The following is a 27541-nucleotide window of genomic DNA, read 5'->3' as shown; positions in this document are numbered from 1 at the left end:
AGCTTGTCGCAAGTTGTGGCATGGAATCAGCAGCACTGCCAGCACAGACTTTTGATTGAAGTATTTATTAACAGTTGCACTTAGTTTGCAAACTGGGTACATAACATTTCACATGAAAGCACAACTCTATACACAACTCTTACTGTGGACTACACACACTGATAAAGCATTACACTTGTTTACAACAGGGTCACCGTCTACCCTTTTTAATTCATCAGAAAACAACATCGTTCTGATCATCAAACATCAGAAGACGGATCCATCACTTCATATTTCCCTCACGCCGTGGGCCCGGGCTGCAGATGGATGGCATAGATGCAGCCTCGCAACCATTTCTTTTATTTCAGGGTTTTATTTCTCGAAAGCGACCAATCGGAGCGCCGGGCGCGCGGGGCCCCATCCAATCGGCGCATGCGTCTCGCGGACGTAGCGTAAACAGGGGTCAAAGATGGCGGCGGGCTCCGATTTGCTGGACGATGTTTTCTTCAACACGGAGGTGGACGAAAAAGTAGTTAGCGATTTAGTCGGATCCCTGGAGTCCGAGCTGACTGGAGCTGCGGGTCACGGCGGAGGCGCCACCGTGGTCAGGGCCGTCCAGTCCGCGGTAAATCACACCGGCAACACGGCTGGAGGTGGTGGGAATAATCTCGATGTCCAGGGCACCAAGATGGGACTTCTTTCACAAGAGATCGCCAATGCAGGTAATGCCTGATTTATACTTGTTTGCGTGCCATGTACTGCACTAAACAACGCGTCGCAGCGGGACGCGCTGTGAGCTTTTATATCTGCTATGTTCAGTGTGTGACACCCGGCACGCAACCAAGTAAGTATAATCACCCTTTAAGATTACCCAGTTAGCTAAACCTTGGCTCTCATGTTTGTCACGTTGTTGCTGATAACAATCCCCTACGTTATTATTATTATTATATTTGCGGTTTGGATGATCCCGCTGCTTCTTGTGTTTTCCCTCCGCTGTTTTTGTAGGGACAGGAGGGGTACAAGGAGGTGTCATCAACAACACCGCGAGGTCCCACGGTGGTTCAGCCGTGGACGGAGCTCCAGTCGCCGGGACCGCGTCGACGGCGGCACCGCCGGGATCCGTGATGACAGCCGCCGTTCAGAGTCACGCCAAGACGGTGACAGTGACAGCCGGCGGTGTTGTTGTTTCCGTGGCGCCTAAACCTGGAACGCCCGTTGTTCAAACTTTGAATGGAAGTAACGTGATTCTAAACTCCCATATTATTCCCGGAGGAGGTGACAGCGGCGGTGTCGGCAACTCACTGCCCGCTGTCACGGTTGTCAACAACGGACCCGCCACCACCGGCTCTGTGGCCAAAGGAAACGTGGTTTTGGTCACCACGTCGAACGCTATTATTCAGCCCTCTTCAATGCAGAATGTTATCGCTTCGACCATGGTGCCTGCTGTGGTGAACAGTGTGTCCCCCGCGCTGCACACACTGCCCAGTGTGCCCACGGTCACACTTGTCAGGCCGCCTATGCAAACTCACACGATTACCTCGCCAAGCAGCGGAAACAACTCCGCCACGATGCTCACAGCACCGGCTGTCTGTGTCAGCGGCACCACGCCGAACAAATTTGAGTCTCCGAAAACCATCATTCAGACAGCTGCGGGGCAAGTCGCAGCTCCCATCCCATCGACGGGCGCAATGGCGGCTGTAAAGAACGCAACTGTCTTGCAAAACGTGAGGACTTCAGTGCCGTCAACAGTTGCGGCCACTGGTGCTGCTGGAATAAGAGCAATTGCTCCTCAAGTGTTGGCCCCTCGATTCACACAGCCTCAGCAGGGCGCTCCCAACATCCACAACTTTCAGCTCCCTCCAGGTCAGTCAGTGCCTCTCATAAATGTTTTCATGAATACGTTTTAATCCGTGGACCACCCTTTAGAAAATATTTTCTCTAACGGGAGAGGTGGGGAGAGGGAAACCTTTTATCTGAATAGGCATTCTTTCTTACACTGTAAATTCTCTCAATTGGATTACCTTCTAATAAATTGGCGAAATGGAATTTTATTCCAGTATATTCATTTTGTGCATGGCACAGGCATTAAGCAAAGCAATAAAAGTGGTTATACCGTTCCTCATTTAGCTGGGATCCCTGGACCTTCGACCGCACTTAGAGAACCACTACAGTGCTCCTGGTATCTTACGTTTGACAGATGTGGACTCAGGGGATGACTGAGGGGATTCCCTCTGGAGACCCCACTTTGCGAACAGTGTAGCTAGACTTAAAACTGCAACCAAGCAACACAAACGTTTAGCAGTTGAGTGCACACATTATGTTGCTACCAAACATAACCGCTTGTAGTTCACATTTGTCAGCAGGCTGATTGTCTTTACTTGCCTAGAAGGGATATGCACAGACTAGGTTTAATTTCATCAGTCAGACCAAGGGGGACACTCTTAAACTATTTTAAACATAGTGCTGTTGCAAGCTATTGATTGTCTTATTGTCCTGTCACAGATAACGGCAATCTGCCTCTTCTCTATGTCAACAGGTATTGGGTATATGTCAAACGGTATTAGTTTTAAGCTGACAGTGTTTTATTATCTGCATTGCATATCGGTGTTTAAAAAAATATCAGTAACAGTAACTAGCTTGTAATGGTTAGGAGTGACTATTGCTCTCAGGTGCGATGTTGAGCTGTGTTATAATATATTTGCAGATTGAGTTAAGACACCTTTCCATACAGAACTTGAACTCAAAATGTAAAAAGGATGATCATTGCAGACTGGCCATGACCCTTCACCCCTCTACACATGCGTCTGGCCTTTGCACCCCCCCTCCCCATGCAGGGATGGTCCTGGTTCGCAGCGAGAGTGGGCAGCTGTTGATGATCCACCAGCAGGCCTTAGCCCAGACCTTAGCCCAGTCACAGTCCCAAAGTGCCATGACACCACGACCTGCAACACCTACCAGCACTCCACCTGTCCAGATCACCTCTGTACAGGTACTACTGGACATGCCAACCTAAACAGACAGAAATCAATTGATAACTATACCAATATTCCAATACAAGTTTCCAGTAGGGTTGGGTGCAGATTCAGACTTGTGCATTCTTATTACCTGGTTTACTAAGCCTACTGACGCACATATATATATTTTTGTTATAGTATGTTGTCTATTCCACTCTGTTAAATACATGGTCGTATTGAGCATACATACAGTGTCACTGCAATCAATGAGTTCGAAAAGTGTAACTTGTGTGCATCCCATCCCCTGACTATTTGGGCCAATGCTTTAGGGCCTAAAGCTTTAGACTTGAATTGCTCCACAAGCCTCCACTGAAACAAATTACTTCTGGTCTCACCACTACTCCAACCCGCAGTGGATGTAAATCTGGCTTTACTCTGCCTAACCGCCAGCACATTGAAGCCCTCTCTGTCCACCAGGCTCCAGGCATGATTGCTCGTCAGATGAGCCCCAACTGCATCATCAAACAGGGCTCTGCAGTCCAGACCACTGTGCAAGCCACCACCATGCTGCAGAGGCCCCCTGTCCTTCAGGTACCCTGACACTTGATGCATGCATATTATTAACCACTTAAAGCCTCTAGGGGTATTCAATTAGATTAGGCCGGGGGCCACAACTCTAGAGAGAGAGAGAGAGAGAGAGAAAATGTGGGTTCTCAAGATTCATTTTGTGCTCAAACACGAAGATTTATGTATATTTCTATTTTCTGCACAATAATGAGCAGGATAATATGTCTATACAGGTTATTCTACCTTAGAATAGATGTAGACCTATTTGACAGTGCATAAACATAATATTGCCGTGACAATAACGACCACCAATGAGAACCAGCTGGACGGACAGTCGGACACACACACACACACACACACACACACACCCACCCCTACACACACCTGCCCTTGTCCTGCAGTTCTCTAGTCTAGTCTAAAGTGACTCATTTCTCTCCAAAAGCCCTTGAATATGATTAAGTATTACTGTCATTATGGTAATCATATCGCACACACCATACATGTAGCCCTCTTATTATTCCCAGAATTAAAAAAAAAAAAAAATTCTTCCAGGGACCACAAGGGGCCGCTCTGGTCCGCGGGCCGCCATTTGAATACCACTGCTCTAGACTTAGTATGCTGGACCTAGCCTGGAAACCAGATGAATCTGCCACAGGGGAAAAAATTACCTAGGGGGTGATATGCAGTGACATTAGTCTGGCAATGCCAGGCTAAGCTGGACCTGAGTTGGCTCTGTACTTTGGCCGATTTTAGTTCACAACGCGTCTCATTGCGACACATTGTGGGCTTGTAGATCTTGATTTGAATGCTAGTGTGGTTAACCATGAGGTTCCGATGATGTGTTTAACCACAAATAAAATACATCTGACCTGATTGTACTGTATATCTATATATATTTAACAATACTTTTTCTATTTGTATTCTTCTTTCCTGAAAACTACAAATGATGGGAAAAATAATTTCACCCATTCCTTTATGCCAGTAAACCTGTGTTGTGACAATATGGATGTTGATGAGGGTAGGAGTAGCGCAAAGGCTTTGGGAAAAAGAGCACGCTAAGGTAGCCTCACGTTGCTATACTAATATACCACTGCGCTCCACCTCGGGGCATATGCAATAGGGGCGGGTGTAGTCTGGCTGCGCCAGGCTAAGGTTGGCTGTGATATACATCCCTTTGTGCATAAGCAAGACATTTAAGGTGGGACCTAGTGGCTCAGCCAAGTTGGTGCACTATATTGTGTGTTAGTGACTTTCTATATGCTCAGCTCACTATGTAACTGTTTGTGACTAAGGTATATGCTCTTTGTGAGTTACGGGGACTCTAGTTTGAATCCAACTCCTGTCATGTCTCTCATGTCTCCCCTCTGCCTTGGATCTCCTGTCTCTGCACCCTCCAAAAAGATTATGCTAGAAAAAAAAAGCACATCACAAACCTTTAGATAAATCAAAGTTCTGAAAAGGGCAATTTGTTTCAGAAGAGCAGCCAAACCTGTGTCAAGGATAATAATATAGTTGGCACTCCTTTGTGGTATTTTCACGGTATATTTGCATATACTTGGAACAGTGAAGTGTGTATCTGCATTTTACACATCCTAAGGGTACTCTGATACACTGCCACTATAATCGATTGAACACAGCCGCAGGTTTCTTTTACGCACTTGCTCTATTTTTCGCGTGTCAGCCGCCTTCAGAGGGAAAATACTGTAAAAACGGAACTCCCTGCAAGATGGACGAATTGTCAATGCAGCCACCGAGCTGCGTACGGTTCCGTTCGTCCCCAGTGTAATCAGGAACAGTGGGCGCTACTGGGGCAGCGCATGGTTAAGAGTCTTGCTCAGAGACGTGTAGACTGGGATGCGAACAGGAGACCTTCTGTTTTCACCTCAAGGAAATACTTTAGCCTGGAGTTTCATCCATTGTCTTCCATTGTCCATTTGTTCACGTGTCCATTAACTCCCACAGAACACCATCATGCTTGGAGGGACGGCCTCGACTCCCGGACAGCCACTGGGGACTCCTACTGCCATGCAGCCCGGAGCCGGAGCCACAGCGGTAACACAGAGGGTGGGCCCTACTCAAATCAGTGTGGTGAGTAAATGTTTCTAACCGTGTGTGTGTGTGTGTGTGTGTGTGTGTGTGTGTGTGTGTGTGTGTGTGTGTGTGTGTGTGTGTGTGTGTGTGTGTGTGTGTGTGTGTGTGTGTGTGTGTGTGTGTGTGTGTGTGTGTGTGTGTGTGTGTGTGTGTGTGTGTGTGTGTGTGTGTGTGTGTGTGTGTGTGTGTGTGTGTGTGTGTGTGTGTGTGTGTGTGTGTGTGTGTGTGTGTGTGTGTGTGTGTGTGTGTGTGTGTGTGTGTGTGTGTGTGTGTGTGTGTGTGTGTGTGTGTGTGTGTGTGTGTGTGTGTGTGTGTGTGTGTGTGTGTGTGTGTGTGTGTGTGTGTGTGTGTGTGTGTGTGTGTGTGTGTGTGTGTGTGTGTGTGTGTGTGTGTGTGTGTGTGTGTGTGTGTGTGTGTGTGTGTGTGTGTGTGTGTGTGTGTGTGTGTGTGTGTGTGTGTGTGTGTGTGTGTGTGTGTGTGTGTGTGTGTGTGTGTGTGTGTGTGTGTGTGTGTGTGTGTGTGTGTGTGTGTGTGTGTGTGTGTGTGTGTGTGTGTGTGTGTGTGTGTGTGTGTGTGTGTGTGTGTGTGTGTGTGTGTGTGTGTGTGTGTGTGTGTGTGTGTGTGTGTGTGTGTGTGTGTGTGTGCGTGCGAGCGAGCGATGCCATATAAAGTTATGGACTGGTTAAACGATCCGACAAACTGCTTCTTTCACCAGTGTCATGCATGAGTTTTTGAGGGGCACTAGCACCTCCTATATTCAGCTATTAGTGTAGCTGAATATACACTACTCGAACATTAATTTTCCATTGACAAAGAATGGAGAATTTTACGTCAGTGTCTGAGCAAATAAGCTTAGTGGCTATTTTACATCATGATGATGTACGTACGATGATAAGAGTGCCCCTCACTTCACACAAGTGTGATTTTTGTTCTACATTTGCAAATGTAGTATAGAAACTTGAATAGATTTTTTTTTTTTTTTTTTTTGCAAGCAGGAGACTCTGGAAAATGTGAAGAAGTGTAAGAACTTTCTGTCCACCCTGATCAAGCTGGCATCGAGTGGGAAACAGTCGTCTGAGACCACTGCCAACGTCAAAGAGCTGGTTAAGAACCTGCTGGTATGTGTCTTCATTTGATCGTTTCACCCCCTCACAAGGAAATGCAGTGTCCAGTGTGAAATGGATCGGATAAGTGGTTCTCCATAACCGGCCTGCTCGTTAGTACGGCTACGGCCACTTGTGTCTTGTGAACTGTTCATCAGATCCACTCGGCACTTGGTGGGTGTGTTGCTGGGGACTGGAGGAAGTGTAGTGGGCAAAGTGTGTTCCCGGATGAAGATTCAACTGTTGTCTCATTTCTCCATCTTGAGACGTTATGAAGCTTATCTCTCTTTTTCTTCAAAGCTTTAACATACAAAGCGGAACAGTTGGTACAATTTACAATTTAGGCATTTAGCAGACTCTCTTAATCCAGAGCGATTTACATTAACATTAAGCAAGAACAAAAAGCATGGCAATACATCACATAAAAAGTAGCTATCATGAAACATGCGTAAGCTAAGAATGTAATAGTGGAATATCTATATAATGAAACTGAAACTATACACACACACACACACACACACACACATATATATACATAATATAAAGTGCTATAACTACATAAAATGCAATTCTAGTGCTGTCCACATAACATGCTAGAAGTCTGTATAAAATGCTATCTAAATCTACATAAAGTGCTGTCTAAGGGGCTAGGGCAAGTGCTACGGGCCATGATGGAGTCTGAAAAGAAGCCCCAGAATATTTTTCATCTCTAATTCTCTCTGTGCAACAGGAGGCGAAGATTGAGGCAGAGGACTTCACCAGCAGGTTGTATCGAGAGCTCAACTCGTCACCACAGCCATATCTTGTGCCTTTCCTCAAGGTGAGACCAAACGGCTAGTACCATGTCATTGACATTGGTACCATGTATGTACCAATGAACCATATTGTGTGTGTGTAGTACTGGATGACATGGACAAAGTCAAATATGACAATATTGCGGTGCGATGTCAGCTCTAAGATTAGCTGTTATAATATAAAAGTAATATAATAAATAATAACTTAAGAAATTGCATGTTTAAACTAGGCTAAAAGTGATATTCTGTCTAAATGTTTTAGTTAAAAAAAAGAGGTCTCAGCTATTAAACGTGAAATGCATTTTCAGGTGTTACACCCAGTTTCATCTATTGAGAGCCCATTATGAGTTTAAATTCAAAAGTGTTCTAATTACAAATATTTCTGTTTTTTTTGTTTCATCACTAGATTATAAATGATTATAAATCTCCTCCCTCGTCTCACCTCTGTCTCGCTCGCTTTCCCGTTTCCCCAGAGAAGTCTCCCTGCACTTCGTCAGCTGACTCCAGACTCATCAGCCTTCATCCAGCAGAGCCAGCTTCCCCTGCCCACCCCTCAGCCTGCCGCGGCCGCATCCACAGCCCTGACCGCCGTGGTGCTGCGCCCCCCACTCGCCACCAACACCACCACAGCTAGCACCGCTGCCGGAACCAAGTCTCCTGTCATCAGCCTCACCCAGACGCCTCACGGCAAACCTGGCCTGGTAAGAAGCTGGAGCCAGGGTTTCCTCTTTGAAACTTTAATTGACATGTCAAATTATTCATACTTCAATGACCATGCAGCTTTGTGGCGTTCAGTATTAATTCTGGCATTAATCGTGTGCCTAACATAGTCATCGTGTTGGACACGGCATATAAAGCACATTTTCACGGTTCCTGGAAACGTCAGTTAATTTGAAAGTGCAATTTCCAGGCCCTGGGATTGTAATAGAAATTTCTAATACGGATTTGGAAAAGTAATGGAAATCCGACTAAAGCTGTTTTATTAATTACACCAAATATATGAAAGTATTCTTGTAATATATTCTGCAGCCAGGGCTGCAGAATATTTGTGGTGTGTGAAGTTTGCTACATGTCAGTTATTTACATAGTTTTCAGTGGCTCCTCTGAGAAAAGTATGTTGTCAGTTAGGACTGGTTGACAATATCAATAAAGTTACTGGAATGGCCTCTCTAATTTCGGAGATCGTGACAATGGACATACAATTTACGGATTGTAGCTTTATTTGAAAGCGTTATTGTTGTGGATAGTTGTGGATAGTTGTAAATGGAAGTGATGAAATGAAAAAGAAATGAGCAGAAATGTTTAAGTGTAACATTAATACAAACCCTTTGCATGGAATGAATAATGAATAGGGTTTGTGCCCCCTTGTGTTTCATGAGAGGTAGATTTGCAATTTTCGAACATTAAGTGAAAACTTTAAACAGAATTTGTTATTAGCACATTATGATGTACCAGTAAGACACCTGTTCTTCGTGGCTCTGTCCTGTTTGTCTGTGTCACGATGTCTCTTTATAGGTCCCAGCATCCCAGCTGCCAGGGACAATGGTGAGGCCCCAGGTGACCCTGGCCCAGTCGCCAATGGTTACGTTCAGAGGACCGAGCCACAGTCGCATCGTTATGAGTCAGCCTCAGGTGGTCAAGCCGCTACAAACGGGTACGTTTGGATGGACGTTGAGTGTGTAAAACTTTACATTTGCTTTTTAACACAATTTTGGCCTTGGACGTCTATACACTTTTATATCAAAACCATGGGGTACCTTGGACGTGTATAGGCGTCTTTGGTCTTTTTTTTTATTGATATTTATTGAATCTATTGATTCGCGCATGCGCACTGCCGTTACTTGTTTGCGGCTCCAAAAGAATGGTTCGTATCTCCTAATCTAGGGAACCCTCCATGGTTTTGACCAGATGGGCAATGTTCCGTCTTCATTTCTGACTTCAGCATGCCTCTCGTTTGGAATATTTACGCTTAATCTAGAGAGACTTTAGCGTGACCAGCGCGAGGTAAGAATGGAACATTATGCCTCCCGGAACGGAAGTGGCGGACCTTTCAGATTAATATCTGCTAGCACTCTAGCGCTTATATTTTTAAAGATGCTGGCGGCATCCGTTGTGTTAATTATCCTCGGTGTGTTTAGGCAAGTTCCTAAATTCCTCATTGAGAACATCCTCTCTCAGCTGTTAGTGTTGTTATGAGTTGGATCCTGAGATTCACATCAAATCTGTGCACAAAGTAATTTTGCGGGGAAAATATAGCAGATGTACAAGATCACACCATGCACGATTCAACTCAGTGTGAGCTTGCATATCAGCTATTTGCCAAAAATATACATTGCATTCATTATAATAGGAACGATAACAATATTTTGTTGGCGATTCTTTCGCCAAGAAATATTTACAGTACAGTAATGTACCTCAAAGGTGTACTTACAGCAAGTTCAGTACTTTAGTAAATGTACTTAGTTATTTTCCACCACTGTGCTACACTTCTTTGTGAACTGGCCTGAATCTCTGTCCAGCCACACTCTGGCTTGTGCAAGAACACCCTGTGAGTGGCAGTCGGGACATTATTTACTATTCTCTGCCTATCGGGTCGCAACTTGGAACGGCCCTGAGTCGGTTAAGCGAACTTCACAACGTTGCGACACTCGCTTGCTTTAGCTCACTCTGTGGTGTTTCACACACTAGAGTTTTTTCCCCTCACCGAGATGGCAGTAATAAGCCATCGTACTAAACTGTTACTTTTCAGGATTTCAATTAAAAGAATGGCAAATAACAGATCTACAAGCTCAAAACGCATCGCTTCACACCGCGTTTTGCACCGTGTTTCTGCCTGACTACAACGATGTCTTGTGTGTCTTGGTTCCAGTGGTGAAGCCGTCTTTGGCTCCAGGGGTCAAAGCAGTAACTGGGGTCCAGTCATCTCTCAACGCTGCACAGAAGAACAAACTAAAGGAGGCAGGGGGAGGAGCCTTCAGGTATGACTCCAAATATTTTCTGAATGGATTAAACTGTTGATTATTTGATGAGTCTATGCGATTTAATTAGAACGTAAAATGCTGGTCAAATAAGATAAGGTACAAAATGATGGCAGTTACTACCTCCTGCACCACTGCTGCACTTTTAACTAGAGTATTTACCCCTAATGTATTGTACACTAATTTCATGCTGCTTTTTTATTACCGACATGATGGACGATTAATCGTGCATCCGCATTTACCTAAATGTCTCTGAACATCTGATACACTCAGTGTTTTCAGTGACGATGAGGCATGACATATTTGATCACAGATGAATTTACACTCCGTCCATCCAGGGATGACGACGACATCAACGATGTGGCCTCCATGGCAGGAGTCAACTTGACAGAGGAGAGCGCCCGTATCTTAGCAACCAACTCTGAACTTGTTGGCAGGGTGACCAGATCCTGCAAGGATGAGGCTTTCCTGTCCACCTCTTTACTCACCCGGAGAGTTCTTGAGATTGGTGAGCGTGCGAAACAAACACACACACACGTTTATTACAACAAAGTCAGGACGGCATTGAAAATAGCCGAACAATAGCAGATCTACAAGCTCATGACGCATCTCAGTGTGGAGCTGTATGAGCTTAAAGGTCTGGCGGTGATGATTGACAGGCAAAGTGCCAAAATAAGGCTAACAATAAGGCGTTTTTCCATTGCATCTGAAGAAGCTTAGAACACAAAGAGAAAAACACCTGGCATGTCGTATTGGAGTGGATTTTTCTTTTAATACACTTTTGAAGGACCATGACAAAGAATGTTAAGATGTTGGTAAAAAAAATAATGTCTTTATACCTTTTATAGATCTGCAATTGTTCAGTGTTTGAAATTGCTCCACAACAAAGTATAACCCCCAATCTTTTAACTACAAAAAAGCCATTCCTCTTGTGAGGTCCAGCTCACCAATGTCGCTCAAAGGGAAACTCCCACCCTTGTGTACTTTTTAAGCACAAGTAACACAACCAGTGGTGTCATGGTGATTTATTTTCTCGGTACCACGGAACGCCACGCGCGTGCATGTGCGCATCGCGGCATGCATACAGAACAGCTGCATAGCCTAAGCCTATATTGTATGAGAGTTTTAGACACACAAACAAAACAAGACTTAAAATAGTTAGACAAACATCTTTACTGCACACTAGCTAAACTAAAAAGTTTGCTTTGGATGAATGAATCTGTTCTTTGATGGAGGAGGAGGCATTCTTCTTGTGTGCAGAACACCACACAGCAGCAGTAGCCTACTGGAGCCATAGCCTATACTGCTGTAAGTGTGCATGCTTACCGTATAGGCTATGTGCGCTCCGGTATAAACAGTTAAAGCTGTTGTTATGCTAAGTAGTAGCCATTTGAATTCGGCACGGTACTTGACATGGTGTGAAAATAGAGGGATGTGGGGGCGCCAGTAAACCTAGACCACTGGGTACTTGGTGATGACGCGAGGTTGGTTAAGTGCGCCTTCTCTTGAATCTAGGAGGATTCCTTCTAGTGTGCATGACTGACGCATGTGCACCGTTCCATTCCGTCCCTGCGTGTGCACGTCAAAACTACTGGTAGACGGATTGCTAGGACGTGCGCATTTTCATTGATATCAAACGAGAGAAATCTTTTTTGGGGGGAGGGGGGTTGGCCTCTCCTTCTGCACCATACTCCTTGCTCTTCGCGTATGCTTGTTGCCGTTCACTTCCCTGTTTAGTGCTCAGAAAGGATGCCTCGTAATTAGATCTAATTAGATTAGATCTAATTAGATCTCCCTAGATCTCCTAATCTAGGGAGAACTCTGTGGTTTTGACCAGATGGATATACTAAGCTCTTCATTTCTGACTTCAACATGCCTCTCGTTCAAAATATGAATGCGAGGGATTATTCAGCGATTTTATCGTGATAGCGCGTACACACACACACACACACACACACACACACACACACACACAGAGAGTAACGTAAAGGTCACACACCATGTATCTGCTCTGCGTGTGTTGTGACAGGCAAGAAGTTTGGTGTCAGTGATCTGGGCCCAGAAGTGATCAACTTAATTTCCCATGCTACCCAGCACCGGCTGCAAAACGTTCTGGAAAAAGTATCCCAAGTGGCACAGCAGAAAAACATAACCTTCAAGGTGAAAAACCACAGTTTTTCCACATGAAAGTGATGGGGAAAATATTGGACCTCTTGAGTCACAGTTTGACAATTAAATGTTATTAAGCTCGTTCCCACCTTTTAAATCTATCCACCCTTCAGGAAGATGAGCGGCACGAACAGATAGGCGACGTGCGGGCCCAGCTCAAGTTCTTTGAACAGTTGGACCAGATGGAAAAGCAACGTAAGGAAGAGCAGGAACGAGAGATCCTCATGAAGGCAGCAAAGGTAAGAAACACACAGCAGTGCACAGAAAAATCCATCACCATGTTACCAGCACCATCTAGTTACAAGTCGGCAGTAGCTCAGGAGTAGAGCGACCGGACTCCCCCAGAGTAGTGTCGAAGTCTCCTTGAGCAAGACGCTTAACACCTAATTGCTCTCGATGAGCAGGTTGGTGCCTTGCATGGTTTCCCCCGCCATTGGTGTATGAATGGGTGAATAGGTGAATGTATTGCACAATCTATGTAAAGCGCCTTGGATAAAGGTGCTATATAAATGCACAATTTGACATTTTACCAGGTCTGAACAAATTCCTGTACCTGTGTTAATTGCAGTCTCGGTCACGGCAAGAGGACCCCGAGCAGCTCCGACTCAAACAGAAAGCCAAAGAGGTAAGTCTGAACCCCTTACTGCCTGACGGTGAGGCGTCTTTATGCATGTACTATGTGTGTCAATGAGTGAAATATGATCCTTGGCTGTATGTATTTCAGATGCAGCAACACGAGTTGGCCCAGATCAGGCAGAGGGAAGCCAACCTTACTGCACTGGCAGCCATCGGCCCAAGGAAGAAACGCAAAGCGGATTCTCCCGCTAGCAGTGCCAGCACAGAGGTGCTGAACATGCAATTTTTTTTACAGCATGAGCGAAGTCTGTATGAATGTCTTTGTATGGCCTGTATGTAAGACCAGTCAAATCACAGCTCACGGCATCGCTGCGTGCTTCATGTCACAAAACCAGGAAATTAGGAAGAGAAACCTGCTATGTTTGCATTATAGTTTATCATCCATGTCTGTAAAAACTTTCTCAGTTGATCTCTTAGTTAAACCAACATTGCTCTTCTGAAGCAGTTTCGTACTATAATGGTGAAGTATAGATTTCCATTTGACCAAATATTATGTAGACCATCAACACATCAATATGGGAACGATACTATCCCGATTTTCCATTTATAGTGGAGCTTTACCGTATTGTGATTTGTTCACAACTTTAGCTAATGATTGAGTAGGGAGACCATGGTCGTTGTCAATGGCACACTGGGCCGACAGTGCTCTGCCGTTTTCTGCTAGTCCAGTGAAGATGCTAACAAAATATGTTATCAGATTCAAAACATCACTGTGGATGACACGTTCCACATGTGGTTGGTAGTGTTTCTGACAATGTGCACGTTTGAATAACTAGAAGTCCGGATAATTGTGCCGATCGCCGTTCTAACGGAACATAGACAGACCAAAAGTGTTTGACTACTAAAATGTCAATATCACACAGTGTGTTTTTTTATTATTATTTTTTTAATCGTACCAGGTGACATGTGGGCAACCAACATTACTTCCCACCCCTTACTTCTCATGCTTCTTGCGTCCCACCCCATCCAGGGCTTAGGGTCCAGCTCGTCCCAGTCAGGAGGCTCCAGCGTCGGGGGTTCCAGACAGTTCACCCGCCAGCGCATCACCAGAGTCAACCTCAGAGACCTGTTGTTCTGCTTGGAGAACGAGAGGGGGACCAGTCACTCGCACCTTCTCTATAGAGGCTTCCTCAAATAGCACACGTGGTGCAAATACAGACTACCGTGACCAGCCGAAACTGGACACCATCGATAAAGGAGCAAGCCGACCGTCAAACTCAAGAAGCCTCTTTTTGGCTACATTTACTCTGATTACTCAATGCTGAGTGACAACAAGGAGAGTCTTGAGGAAAATGGTGCCATCTGGAACAAATGGATTACCAACAGATGAAAAGTTTGAACACTTACTCGTCTCTTCTGGGGATTCCTGGCACAAAGTCTTTTCAAATGGGGTCACCGGCCAAATTCAATACATATCAATTTAGTGGCTTGACGTGAACATGTTTGAGAGTCGCTGTCCAAAAGCACAGGCCTCTGGCAGTTGCAATGGATAGAGGCGGTGTGACACATGTTGCACAACGGCGTATGATGGTGTGATGTTACGTAGCATGTCTAGTGGTGGTATGCATAGACATAAAAAGGTAGACGCCTCTTCCGGCTCTGGGGCGTGTGTCTCTGTTGAAGGCAATATTTTCCCTAGATTCCTTGTGAAGAATAGCGGAAGCTTGCAAAGCTTCCGCATGCGTAACAGAAGGGTACGTTCGGTAGGCCAATTGTAGGCAATGTAAACATTTTCTCATGCCAATAAAGCTCCTTTGGATTGAATTGATAAGTCCCGGAAAAACGCGCTGTGATTGGCCAGTAATCACTTGAGTGGCAGTGAGAGACATGGAGGAGTCGCATGGGTGACGTCAATTGGGCAGTGACGCAGCATGCCTTCAGCACTTACGCTTGACTTCCTGCCTTCAATGGAGATACGTTGCTCCAATGAACTGCAGTGGCCAATGAGGCATCTAATTTTTTTAAATATCTATGGTGGTATGACTTGGCATGTCACATAAACTCGTGCTTCCAGCACGCCTCCCAGCCCCGTTTCCCCCTACAGAGGTTGGGTGAGCGTATCACTGCACCTCACCCTCATACACTGCCCCCTGCTGCCCTGGAGGCAAAAGGTTTTTAGCTGAGTTGACAAGTAAACGTCTGGAAACATCGACATGGTTGCCGCAGCGGGGCGTCGTCCTTTCAGGCAGCAACTCGATGTGCAACGCACACGTTTTAGTTGACATTTCTGATGACTGCAATGTTCAGGTATTAAGTGGTTGATTTTTACACTTCCACAATTACGCTAGGTGTGTTTAATATCAGTCAGACATTTCTGTGTGAAACACACTAATACGGACTTTTAATTCTGGGTGCTATTTCAATTTTCCATTTGCATCATAGTATATTTTTGCGCTTTTTTTAAATGCCTGTGGATTGTTTTAACCAGAGAGATTAAGCATTCGGACATCTGCTGAGTTGCCTTCTTGCCAAAGTAAAGCCATATAAATCCTAACTGTCTAACTTGATGATTCTGTTCAAAATAACTTAACACTCCTGTCAGTCCTCTTCTGTGTTTTAAGATGCATCTTGTGTTTTATTGTGTCTTTTCTTTGTTTTGATGTTTGGTTGAAGAAAATAATTTATATATGTCAACATTGTGTTGGTAATGTGTAAAATGTAATCAGCATTGTATTGGTTATTTCACATCTCGGCCCACTGTAGCACACTTATGCCTAATGTGTGCTCCGTTGTATGGCGGTGTTGCGTGCCGAAACAGGAGATTTACAAGCTCACAATGTGTCGCGGAGGCTAATAAATCTTCTGTTCACAGCAGAGCGACCATGTATAATCGGGCTTTACTGTGATGGTTTTTGAGACGGCTGTCAATCATGAGCAGAGCAGGATGAAGGAATGATTAAACATGTTGACGGAGCATAGTTTTGGAGAAATGAAAAGGAATCGGTCACAAGACATCACTGATTGCAGTCTTCTTTTTAAAAAAAGTCTATCTGCAGGTGATTGTCCACATTTTGATATTCTGAATGCAGAGAGGCCATAATGGGTAACCATGGAAATTAGGAATCTGCACTGTGCTCTTGATGGATCAGCTGCTCATGTGGTCGTACCCACTTTATATCTCTTTATATTTCGTAGAACACATACTAATTTGGTTGTTTATACCTTTTTGGCAATTTATGAGAGAATGTCTTATTGGTAATTTTATGATTGTATATACTTCCGTTTTAACTTTTGTAGATTTGTCAGTTTACAGTATTTTCACATCGAGCAAATTAGTCTTAAAGAATTATCTTTATCTCTCTGCTTATCAATCAGTATTGATATAATTTCTCAGTTCACTGTTACACATTGACTCTGAATTTGTTCATCATTTTAGATAATGTACAATGTGGAGAGATGCAAATATATAATGTACAATGTGGAGAGATTAAAATATGTACCAAGTATTGTAGATTTTGCACAACCACTTGTTGATATGTACATATTCTAAAAAGGTTTCTAATTGCTATTGTTTAGAGGATTGAGAGACTGATCTCCATTAAAAACAACCCAATCATGTTCTTTTGTTGTTCAAATCCCATGTTAATTTGTAAATGTTGGCATAAGAATAGAAAATAACAGATGGTATTGTTCAGGTACTGCGGACTGCGGAGCTTCATAGTGTTTTGTCAGCCATGTGGCAGTGATAGGAAAAGCAGCACAAATAATATCCAAATGTTTTCATGCTGTGTGCTATGATACCATAGACTGAAAGGTACACGGGCACATATGAATTCACTTAATTCCTTACAGGTCAATCGTGCCAGTCCTTTGTTTTTTGCAAGTAGTTCTTGTAGTAGTTCAATATGAAGGGATTGTCTTGAAGATATGCATCTCTAGTCATGCATGTCATTGTGCAGATTGTTCCCAGATGAGGGCACTGTTGTACCACTTTAGAATTTAAGTCATTTTATTTAAAGCAATTCACATCTGATAGTCTGTTCTCTGGTATTGGCAGATTCGTCTGTTTTATGACTAATACATGCTGCGTATCATCAATGACCACAAAACACAAATCTTTACCTCAGCAAGTAGCCCTTCACACACACACACACACACACACACACACACACACACACACACACACACACACACACACACACACACACACACACACGTGCTCACAAGCACACGCCACACACTCATACAGACAGACATGCCTGCAGTGCGCGCGCACACACACACACACACACAGACATCACCATAAATCACTGCTTCATATTACTTCAGAGCCAGCGGATTTGAGGCTTACAAAGTTGTTTATTTTGTTACCCCTGCAGACAAGGCATCTCATGCCAGTAGTTGCGTAGATCCATGTCTTCATCGTGTTTATCTGCTCTGCAGAGACTTCTAAGTCCTCTCCTGTATGACTTGTCAGGCCGTATTTGCTGATGTTACAATGGGACACTGAACTCAATTCTGCTTGTTTGATTTTGCATAATGAAGGTTTGCTGCCACAGTCAGGATGATGCTGAGTGACAGCTACCGTATATACAGATGGGTTCATCAAATCTTCACATTTTGATATGCTGTGAAGATAAAATATATACAATGTTATAAAACACGCCAAACTATAAGCCAGCTGTCTGTGCTCATACAGTATGTAGCACAAGTTAATGTCAGAGACCATACTAGTGTAGAGTTCCAGAGGCCCCCTCATTATTTTCACTGGATATTTGCCCCAGAACAGGGATGCTGTTATGATGCTGTTATCCCTGTTAATCTTACTTGGTTTGCTAAAGGGATATAGCAAACCAAGTAAGTTATAAAGAGGAGGGGGTCGTGATTAGCTGTCAAGCGGACAACTCTTTATAACCTCTCTGTCACAAGGGAGGATATAATGACAGTAAAGTAGACTACTCTACCCCCCCCCCCCCCCCCCCCCGCAGGATAAATGAAAACAATATGATAGTTTTACCTCTACATTGAAATTGGACGCCTTGTTACTGTTATATAATTTTGTGGTGATGATATCCTATTACACAGTGCATTGCCAGCATTTCTGTTTGCCAGCTGCTCAGTTAATGTTCATGGTGATACATTTTAAATAATTCAAATACTGAGCACTGAATCTTTATAGCCTATGCTGCTAAAACCTTGTATTAAAAACTGCAATAAATCTGAAATATATTAGTAAACCAACTATTTGTTTTAGTGGACGTCACATAGCCCACTGTTTGTCCAATCAGATTATAGCTTGCTGCTGGCTATGGCTCTGGCTGTTTGCGGCGAGCATTTCAATTTTGACGTTTTCAATTTTGACGTTTTCAGTAGCTCAGGCTTTTATTTTTGTTCGCATTTAGTTTTTCAGTAATCTCTCAAGAACAGATTCTGAGCTGCGCACAGCAGAGGGCGCTGTTTTTCCTGATTTTTTGCCGATGCGACTCATGGGAGTGGGTTCCTCAGTGAAGTTGTCAGTTTTGAGTTTGTAACGTTCTGAGTTAGTTGGTCATTCAGCCGACCCAGCAGCAGGTGGTTCCATACCACAAAAAACAACAACAATATGGAGCCAAAGATTACCAAAACGCTCGTCCCCAAACAGAAACGTCGGAAGTAGACATACCCGGTATGAGTGCATTATTGATTGTTGTGACTTGTGGTGTTGTTATTTTGGCAACATATGAGTAAAGGCAATACCGGTATGTGAGTTATGAATCTGGCTTTACACCTGAACGTCGATGGTAGTGGACGACGTTAAGACAAGATTCACAGATAAAGGTACGTTTTACACACACACACACACACACACACGCAGTTTCTCTTCACAGATTAGCCGTGGGGGTGAACGTGGTTTCGTCAGATAAAGTTTTTTTTCTCAACTTATTCTTGTAGCTTGGGGTCACCTCTTAAGAATTCAAGAGGCTGCCCAGTGATATCCCTTCGGCATTTTTCATTATTAACCCCTAAATGCATCAAATTTGCTTTCTACAGTGTTTATGTGTTATGTGGATATGCACAATGTACTTTATTTCATGATTAATAATGAATTAATTAATTAATGCATATTAACCCCTTCATGCCTGAAAACCCCCAAATCCCATAAAATATATTTTTGAGGGCCCCTAGCCTGTGCCCAGCTTTCTGTGTAACATTGAGGACGGTGAAGACGGAAAAGTGAGGACGCAAATTGTGATTGGCTGGAATGACATTTGTGATGATTTGATTGGTTGAGCATGGAATGTGATGTATGATATTATTGATATATGATGATAAGAGCACCCCTCACTTCACACGGGTGTGATTATTTTTCCTATATACAGCTTTTGACCCCACACGTCTCAATATTTGCCACAATGAAAGGTCAAATGTCCGCCAAATATGACGTAAATTTGTGGCAACAGGCATTCTGATTGGCCAGTATGAGATGATGCACGATGATAAGAGCGCCCCTCACTTCACACGGTTGTGATTATTTTAGATCTAAATGCATCAACTTTGCTTTATAGCGTGTTTATCCATGAATGTGGATATGTACATCCATCCATCCATCTTCAACCACTTATCCGTAGTTGGGTCGAGGGCGCAACAGCTCCACCAAAGAGCTCCAGAGCAACATTATAGGCCGTAATGTCAGGTCCCTTTTCGTTCAGTTTTGTTCCCATACCAGGGGCACATTCAATGCATTTTTGCATAGACAATACCCTTCTGGACTTTGGGTTAAAAGTTCTCCTCATAATATCTGGCATTATTTTGTCACAAGCCAGAAATGTATACAAAAGTGTATACCATAACCAAAAAATGAAAATCTTGTTCTGCTGCTTTTGCTTGTAAAATGTGTTGGCTCCATGTATGGAGACAGACAACAGTGATATCCAGCGCTGACATCAGACTAGTGTAGAAACCTCATATATGGGTATACACGCCTGGCATCGTCATGGTGACACGCATCTACTCTAGTGAACCATATATAAGAAGAATCCGAAGAGGTTTAGGAAGCTAGGAGCATCCTCGTGATAAACTCCATTGTCTTCCGTACGAGACAGGATATTTGGCCTTACAACCCAAACTAGAAAGGTCGCAATTTTAAAAAATTGCAAAGTGTGGTTGCCGCAGTGGCTTACATATGCCCCTCCCACTGATATTGCCAGCCAATTACAATGTCGCGTCACCCCTGCGATCATGCGTAAGTAATTCGGAGGGGATTTATCCCCCCAAAAATCTTTTTTCTGCAAGAAACGGTTAAATTTTTCGCATTTGCGGCGCCCCCTATGGATGAAAATGGAATCGCTTTTGGCTTTTGGTTGATTAAACCACCCGCGACATCTGATTCAAATTTGGGATGGATTGGACATTCCGTTCGTGACTTTAGGCATTTTTTGTAAAATAGGCCCCTCCCACTAACTTCGGGCGACGATTAAGGCCGGACGATACGGACAAAAAAAATTCAAAAAATCTGAAAAAAATTGAAACGCGGTCTGATAGGTCCAGAGATCATGTGTACCGATTTCTGTGAGATTCGGACAAAATCTGTAGAAACAGAAAATAAAGGTGTGTTTTGAAGAAAATTCAAAATGGCGGAAAATCTATCCTGACGCAAATGGGCGTGGCCTATATGGGGAGATGCGTCATGACCCAAGGAATCCAGGGCAAAAATAATTTTGAATTTACGACCTACGGTTCAAGAGTTATAAGCCAAAACGTAAAGTGGGCTGTTATAGCGCCACCATGAGGCCGACCGATATAATTATAAGTTAATTAATTTTAGTAAGTATTACGAATTATCCCTCCAAGTTTTGTAACTATAGCCCTTACGGTCTCCGAGGAAAAAATACTTGAACGTGATTTTTCGCATTTTCCCATTCATGTCAATGGGGACATTTAATGCACGAATAAATTAATATCAATTAAACTATACAACATTTCTCTTAGAAACGAGCAAGCACACGATTCCCGATTTTTACGGTCAATTTGACATATGGCTCAAGTGCGTACAGTCAAAACTGTGGGACTAGTAGTGGGACAAACTTTGTCTTACTCTAGTAAAATAAAAAAAATAATAAAGTGTTACAATTACAATAGTCTGGTTGCCCTTTAGGGCAACCACACTAATTACCTCAGCGATATCTGGCTTTACAAACCGGATATTGTTGGCTTAGAAGTTTCTGCATCCCGGTTAAGTTCGGATCGGACACCACTGCAGTGGGCTCTAACAAGACAACCAGCACTGGTTTGAGCTATCTTATAGAAACGTGGAAAAGAAAAGCTTAAGCTGAGTGACTGACGCTGAATAGGTTTAAGTATTGTAATTATGTATCAATTTTTGAAGCCATTACAGCGGGAGTGAGTCATTATACAACAGGTCGTTTCAGGGAAGCAATTAGTTGAAGTAGGCATCCAGCTGTGCTTCGAGCATGATGGAACACGGACACCTATTGGTTGAATGCTTCTGAAAATTCTTCTGATTGTGATTCCGCTTGGTCAATGGTCAAGTATGTTATTTCAGTATATTGACAGCTGAGCTTAATAACAGCCCATGGTGTCAAGCACCTGCTGCTTGGTTTTACGCTGTATCCAACATTGCAGCCCTGTCAATGTCCCTCTAATCTCTCTAACCGACCCAGTGTGGGGTTGGAGTTGAGGTGGAGGGAGAGAGAGAAGAATAATCTTTTTCATAAAACTGCAATAGTCAATGACCCCTGGCTTCATTTTCCCATACAAACTTTTCCCTACTGGGTATAATTCAAAATGATGGGAGTCTTGGGAGGTCATAGGTCACGTACCACATTGTTCCTCATAAGGAGATGCATATGTGCAATGAAGTTTCCTTGCTGTAGTATAGTTCAAACAGGGCATGAGTTATAGGCTAGTGGAAAAGGTTTATGCATGCATTCTGCTGCATATCCATCAGACCTGGCTGGACATCAACTTTGCCAAGTGCACAATCTACTGTGAATTGCTTGAGACATTGCAGGCACTTTATTTGCAGTCAACGTTCCAAAATGTTTTGTGGCATTTGGGATCTTTCTAACTTTTCTAGTGACAAACTGCCAGGGTGAGCAGACATTTAACCTTTGAGGTTAAATATGCATATGCCAAACACGTCTCAGAGTCAGATCTTTTCAGACACCAAATATTTGACGAGCTAGTGCAGTGGTTCTCAAATATTTTCATGTCAAGGACCCCCAAATTATTATGATTCTATATAATATTTATATAATATATATATATATATATATATATATATATATATATATATATATAGTAGATCTACAAGCTCACAACACGTCGCATCAGCAAGTGTTTCAACTCTTCAGAATCATCTTTATTGTCATATTACAGTTTTGTAAGTAAAAAATCACACCCGTGTGAACTGAGTGGTGCAAGGTCTTATATAGCCTGATCAGCTGTGGTCTGACGTAATGTCAGTGACCATAGTAACCATGCTCATTTTTTTGGGTCCCACGTACAGGTACACCCACGTACAGGTACACGGGTACATACACGGGTACAGACAAAGCTGGTTGTTGGAGTGGTTTGCACCACTCAAAAAGTGGGTGAAATTCGTTTTTGTGCATAGTTCCCCTCGTGTTATTCTTCCAAGAAAAAGAAAGGGAAGAAGAGAGAGGGGTGGGTAAGGAGATCTAGGCAGGAAAGACAATTTTGAAGCTTGTTCCACAAACGGCACACTCGTAGGGTCTCTTAGCTTATTTACAATACAAATAAGGGGTTTCCAGATATTTACAAGCTTGTTTCACAAACGGCACAACTGTAGGCTCTCGCTTATCTTATTTACAGGCTGTATGGCCGTACAACCAACGTTATTCAGGTGCAATAGTCCTAGAGATCCTCAGGGCAGAGCAGCAAAACAGTTCATATTCCATAGTGCATCTGCAGAAGAACAGAATGTTCAAGCATAGAAGGCAAATCGGACTGACTTCACGTCTCATGGCTATCTGTGTTGTAATTCACTATTAAGTCTCAGTTATTCATTTAATGACACCATCTGACTCCCGTCTCAATCCCATGTTTGCCGCCTTCGTTTCGCATGTTTGCCGTCTTTTAGATTTTCACTTCACTACCCTGTTTTTTTTAACCCATTTTTCACCCCTGTGTCAATTATCTAATGTGATCCTGGGCAGGGCTCTGCACACCCTCCGCCAACCTAGTCCCCATATATGGGGGACATGGGGAGAGCAACGGACTTGAACTCATTCTTCCTTCATGCCTGAGTGTCCAAGTTGCTCCTTTACCCCTGACAGGGGGGAGTTTCCCTGGTTGGACGTAGCGCATGGAAGGAACACGTTATTCCAACCAGTTCCTTTCCCCTCCATCAGGCGCCCAGGCTGGCCAGGGGGAGGCAGTTTAGAGACCAGGATTACTGCATGTTTTATGTGAGGGTACCTACCCTAGGGGACACGGGGAGAACATGCAAACTCCACACAGAAAGGCCCTTTCGTCAACCCCGCCTGGGGTATGGGCACTGATGACGCGGAGGAGGAAACACGCCGCCAGCACCCACAGCGTCCCGAGCGGGAATCGGACCCAGGACCTTCTAGCTGTGAGGCGACAGGACTCACTACCCTGTTTTTAGCCTTCCGATATCACAAATGCATTAAATAATGTATTTTGTAAAACATGTTTTTACTAATAGTAATATCACACCAGGCATAATAATAATTGTGTAAATGTCACTGTAGAAACCCAAACGTTAAGGATTCGTCAAGCTGAAGACAGGACGTGTTTAGATTATCTGATTGGATCAGGGATGTCAGTTTGAGAAAAACAAATCTGACATGACATTACTTATCTTTCAGACATCTGAGACATTTTGAATTAGATTTATAATTGCATTTTTCTTTTTCTATTTAGCACGGCCGCATTTTACTGGTATCGTGTGTGTGTGTGTGTGTGTGTGTGTGTGTGTGTGTGTGTGTGTGTGTGTGTGTGTGTGTGTGTGTGTGTGTGTGTGTGTGTGTGTGTGTGTGTGTGTGTGTGTGTGTGTGTGTGTGTGTGTGTGTGTGTGTGTGTGTGTGTGTGTTTGTTCATGATTTGTTGTAGAACTCAATTCTGATGAAAGGACCAGTACCAGTACATACCCCTTGCCTGTACTATAACTGTATGTACTGTATACAAAATGTATATTTTGTTGTGTATTCTTCAACACACTTAGGACTGAAGTGGTTACCTTTTGGTTTGAAAAGCATTATGCAAATGTTGTTGGCCATATGGAAAAACCTTCGCAATAGTCACATAATGGTCACATAGAGCATCGGCTGTATAAAGGGACTTGCCTTGTGAGATGGCATTTCCCGTCACTATCAAGATGGAGAGTCGATTATCACTGAAATTCAATAGGCCACCGGTGATTTAGCATTGACGTCACGTTTTCAATGAAAACCATGCAATTTGAAAGCACAATTACAGAGTGACCATCACTTGTCCTTTATTTTATTATACCTTGTAAAGCCTGTGGGTTGTTTTGGTTCTGCACAGAAGCAAGAAAGGGGAGACAGAGTGTGTGTGTGTGTGTGTGTGTGTGTGTGTGTGTGTGTGTGTGTGTGTGTTGGGGGGGGGGGGGGGGGGGCTGTGAAACAACCTCAGCCTGCATCCTCAGTGTATAATTGAACAAATTAACCATGAACAGCTGTTACCTGTTGAAATGACCCGCTTTCATTATATTGCCATGGACAAGAGGTCTGATAGCATCTGCATGCTACAGCTGTCAGCAATTCTGATTAGCTTCCCCATTCCTGCTTTGTATATCATGGCAAACATAATTACATCGACATCTCTTTTTATGGATTCTACAAATTGCCAGGAGCACACAGCATGCCAAGTGTCTAATCATTAGACTACAGCAGCTGCAGACTGCAATGGTAGGTAGTGTCCATACTCGTGTAGACTTCCTCAAAACAAATATGTGAATGAAACTATAATTTTATGAGTTTTCAAGGAAGGCTGCAGAAATTTAAAACTCTTTGACGGCCAACAGCCCCATCTAGTGGTTGGCTCAGAATGCCACCCATTGCGATAAGCCCTTACCTTGAAGAGCCACCAGCTGATTTGCTGAACCGGTAGTACCAATCAGCAATCAATCATTTCCGGGACTCTAGATACTTGTGTTTTCATCACAAGCGCTGATATGGTACTGTGATGTCGCAGGTATTTTTTATTGAGCTACTAAGACATGGATGTTCTGTATGATCACCTCAATCTGAGCTTCAATTCCAAGATAAACGCAGCTAAATATCATCGCTAAGATTACTGTGGACGGAGGCAAAATATTGAATGGAAGCAAAGCATTGCCCGGGGTAGGAGACGCCAAGAACCGGTAAAAAATGACACTAGCGATGCTGGATGGCATTATAACGTTCTATGTCGTTCTAGGCGATCTGTGACTATCGAACAATGTCGTCGAATGTCGCCCTAGGCATAGAAGGAGTTTTAAAAAGGGTGGTTTGTGGGTGACAAAAGATTGAAGTATTTCAAAATAAGAAACCTAGGCTAAAATTATTATAAATGATCATATCATTTTATTGCAGTACTGCAGATAATACAGAGCATTGTTCTTTCTTTTTAACTCCCAGGTATACTATAGCATTGATTGATTGATTGATTAATAATTGTATTCACAGTATGCAGAATGGGTACATTTCAAACGCAAGCACAAGTCAATACAAAAACTGTTACTGTGTATGACACCATGATTAAACATTACACTTGTTTACAACAGGGTCCACCATTTTCAATTCATCAGAACATTTAGAGACGTACAATACACTTCTATAAAAATCACACCTGTGTGAAGTGAGGGGCTCTCTTATCATTATACATCAGATACATACATCATCTCATGAACAACTGAATTGTGATTGGTTGCCGATTTGCTCGTCTGCATATGACGTACATTTTCCCTTCATTGTCAATGGCATTTAATGTTTGTGTTGCCACAAATTTACGTCATATTTGGCGGACATTTGACCTAATTTCTCCTTTCATTGTCAATGACAAATATTGAGACGCGTGGGGACAAAAGCTGTATATAGGAAGGGCTAGCGCCCCTAAAAAAAACAGGAAATCATCATATAAAGGAAGTAAAAAGGGAAAAATCACACCTGTGTGAAGTGAGGGGCACTAATATATTAAAGTCTAACTCATTTTGATTAGGTGATGTAATGGTGATGTAAAACAAACGGTGCCAACACAAACATTAAATTCTCTTTGTTGTTAATGGCAATAAAGAGAATTTAATGGCGTTTGTGTTAGGTTTAGGGACAAGATGACGTAAATGTTCCCTTCATTGTCAATGGCGTTTTTAAAACAAACATTTAACTAAAAACAAATATATACAGTAGGAGGGGCTAGCGCCCCTCAAAAACATATACAGTAAGGAGAAAAGGGGGGGTGGGGGGGGATCTCCGACTTTATTTACAGGGGCCAGTTTCGAATTGTGCCGAAAGGTTTGAGAGAGGTTTTGAAGGAGTCAAGGGATTCACACGTCTTAATGGCTGGTAACTGGTAAGAATTCCACATTTTGGTGGCATAGGAGTGAAATTAATTTAGTCCCTTGTTTGACATTTAGGAAGTATTTAGACAGGTACATGGGTATCTTGGTGGTGTAGCAAATCTTGTGGACCAGAACACCAGACCCATTGCAAGGTGCAGTACTCTGTCGTCTAGTGTCTCACACCTTCCTTGAGCAAGACACCGAACCCATTACTGCTCCCGATTAGGAGGTTGGTGCCTTGCATGCAGGTTTCCTCCGCCATCAGTGTGTGAATGGGTGAATGTAATGCACATTGTGAAGTGCTTTGGATAAAGGCGCTATATAAATGCACCATTTACCATTGACACCTTGTGCTATAGGGGTGAAACAGTTAATCAAATGTATCGATTAAAAAATAAAAAAATCACACCTGTGTGTGTGAAGTGAGGGGCGCTCTTATCGTATATCATCATTGCCGACTTCTTACTGACAGTTGAGAGTTGAAAGCCTCCTATACAACGTCTGTGTTATGCAATGTTTGTGCTTACACTATGCAGTAAAATTGTCTATTTATTGTCAATGGGACTTTAATGTTTGTGTAGGACAATGCACACACACTCGTGTGAAGTGAGGGGCGCTCTTATCATCATACTTAATATAATGTCTCCATTCTCCCTATAGCTTCAACTTGCAGCGGCAGCAAAGTGTTTCTGTTTTTTTGCCGGCGCTACAAGTTGAAGCCGCGCACTATAGCGTCATTTCCAAAAACCCAGAAGAGACGCCTGGTCTAGGCGTTTTCTTGACG

The 27541-nt window shown here is 43.3% G+C and overlaps 1 protein-coding gene across 1 annotated transcript; it reads left to right on the top strand.

The window, feature by feature from the left end:
- Window positions 1-237: 237 nt before the first annotated feature.
- Window positions 238-16832, top strand: LOC306914636 (transcription initiation factor TFIID subunit 4-like). Its single transcript, XM_079491771.1, has 16 exons — window positions 238-701; window positions 985-1842; window positions 2814-2968; window positions 3411-3524; window positions 5463-5588; window positions 6587-6709; window positions 7425-7514; window positions 7962-8189; window positions 9004-9142; window positions 10358-10466; window positions 10805-10974; window positions 12496-12626; window positions 12749-12874; window positions 13204-13260; window positions 13360-13479; window positions 14242-16832. The coding sequence occupies exons 1-16, from the start codon at window positions 449-451 to the stop codon at window positions 14407-14409; spliced, it is 2967 nt and encodes a 988-aa protein (XP_079347897.1). The 5' UTR covers window positions 238-448; the 3' UTR covers window positions 14410-16832.
- Window positions 16833-27541: the final 10709 nt, after the last annotated feature.

This window comes from Electrona antarctica (genome assembly GCF_951216825.1).
Source record: "Electrona antarctica genome assembly, chromosome: 2".
Lineage (NCBI taxonomy): Eukaryota > Metazoa > Chordata > Actinopteri > Myctophiformes > Myctophidae > Electrona > Electrona antarctica.
The sequence above is the reverse complement of the archived record's forward strand: the minus strand, read 5'-3'. Positions and strand labels throughout refer to the sequence as shown.

What these genes read in the sequence shown, in the direction of transcription:
- LOC306914636 (XM_079491771.1), top strand. Translation starts at nt 449, where the DNA reads ATGGCGGCGGGCTCCGATTTGCTGGACGATGTTTTCTTCAACACGGAG. An exon ending in CTCACGGCAAACCTGGCCTG is followed by an intron (nt 8,190 to 9,003) that starts GTAAGAAGCTGG and finishes GTCTCTTTATAG; the next exon opens with GTCCCAGCATCCCAGCTGCC. An exon ending in GCAGGGGGAGGAGCCTTCAG is followed by an intron (nt 10,467 to 10,804) that starts GTATGACTCCAA and finishes CCGTCCATCCAG; the next exon opens with GGATGACGACGACATCAACG.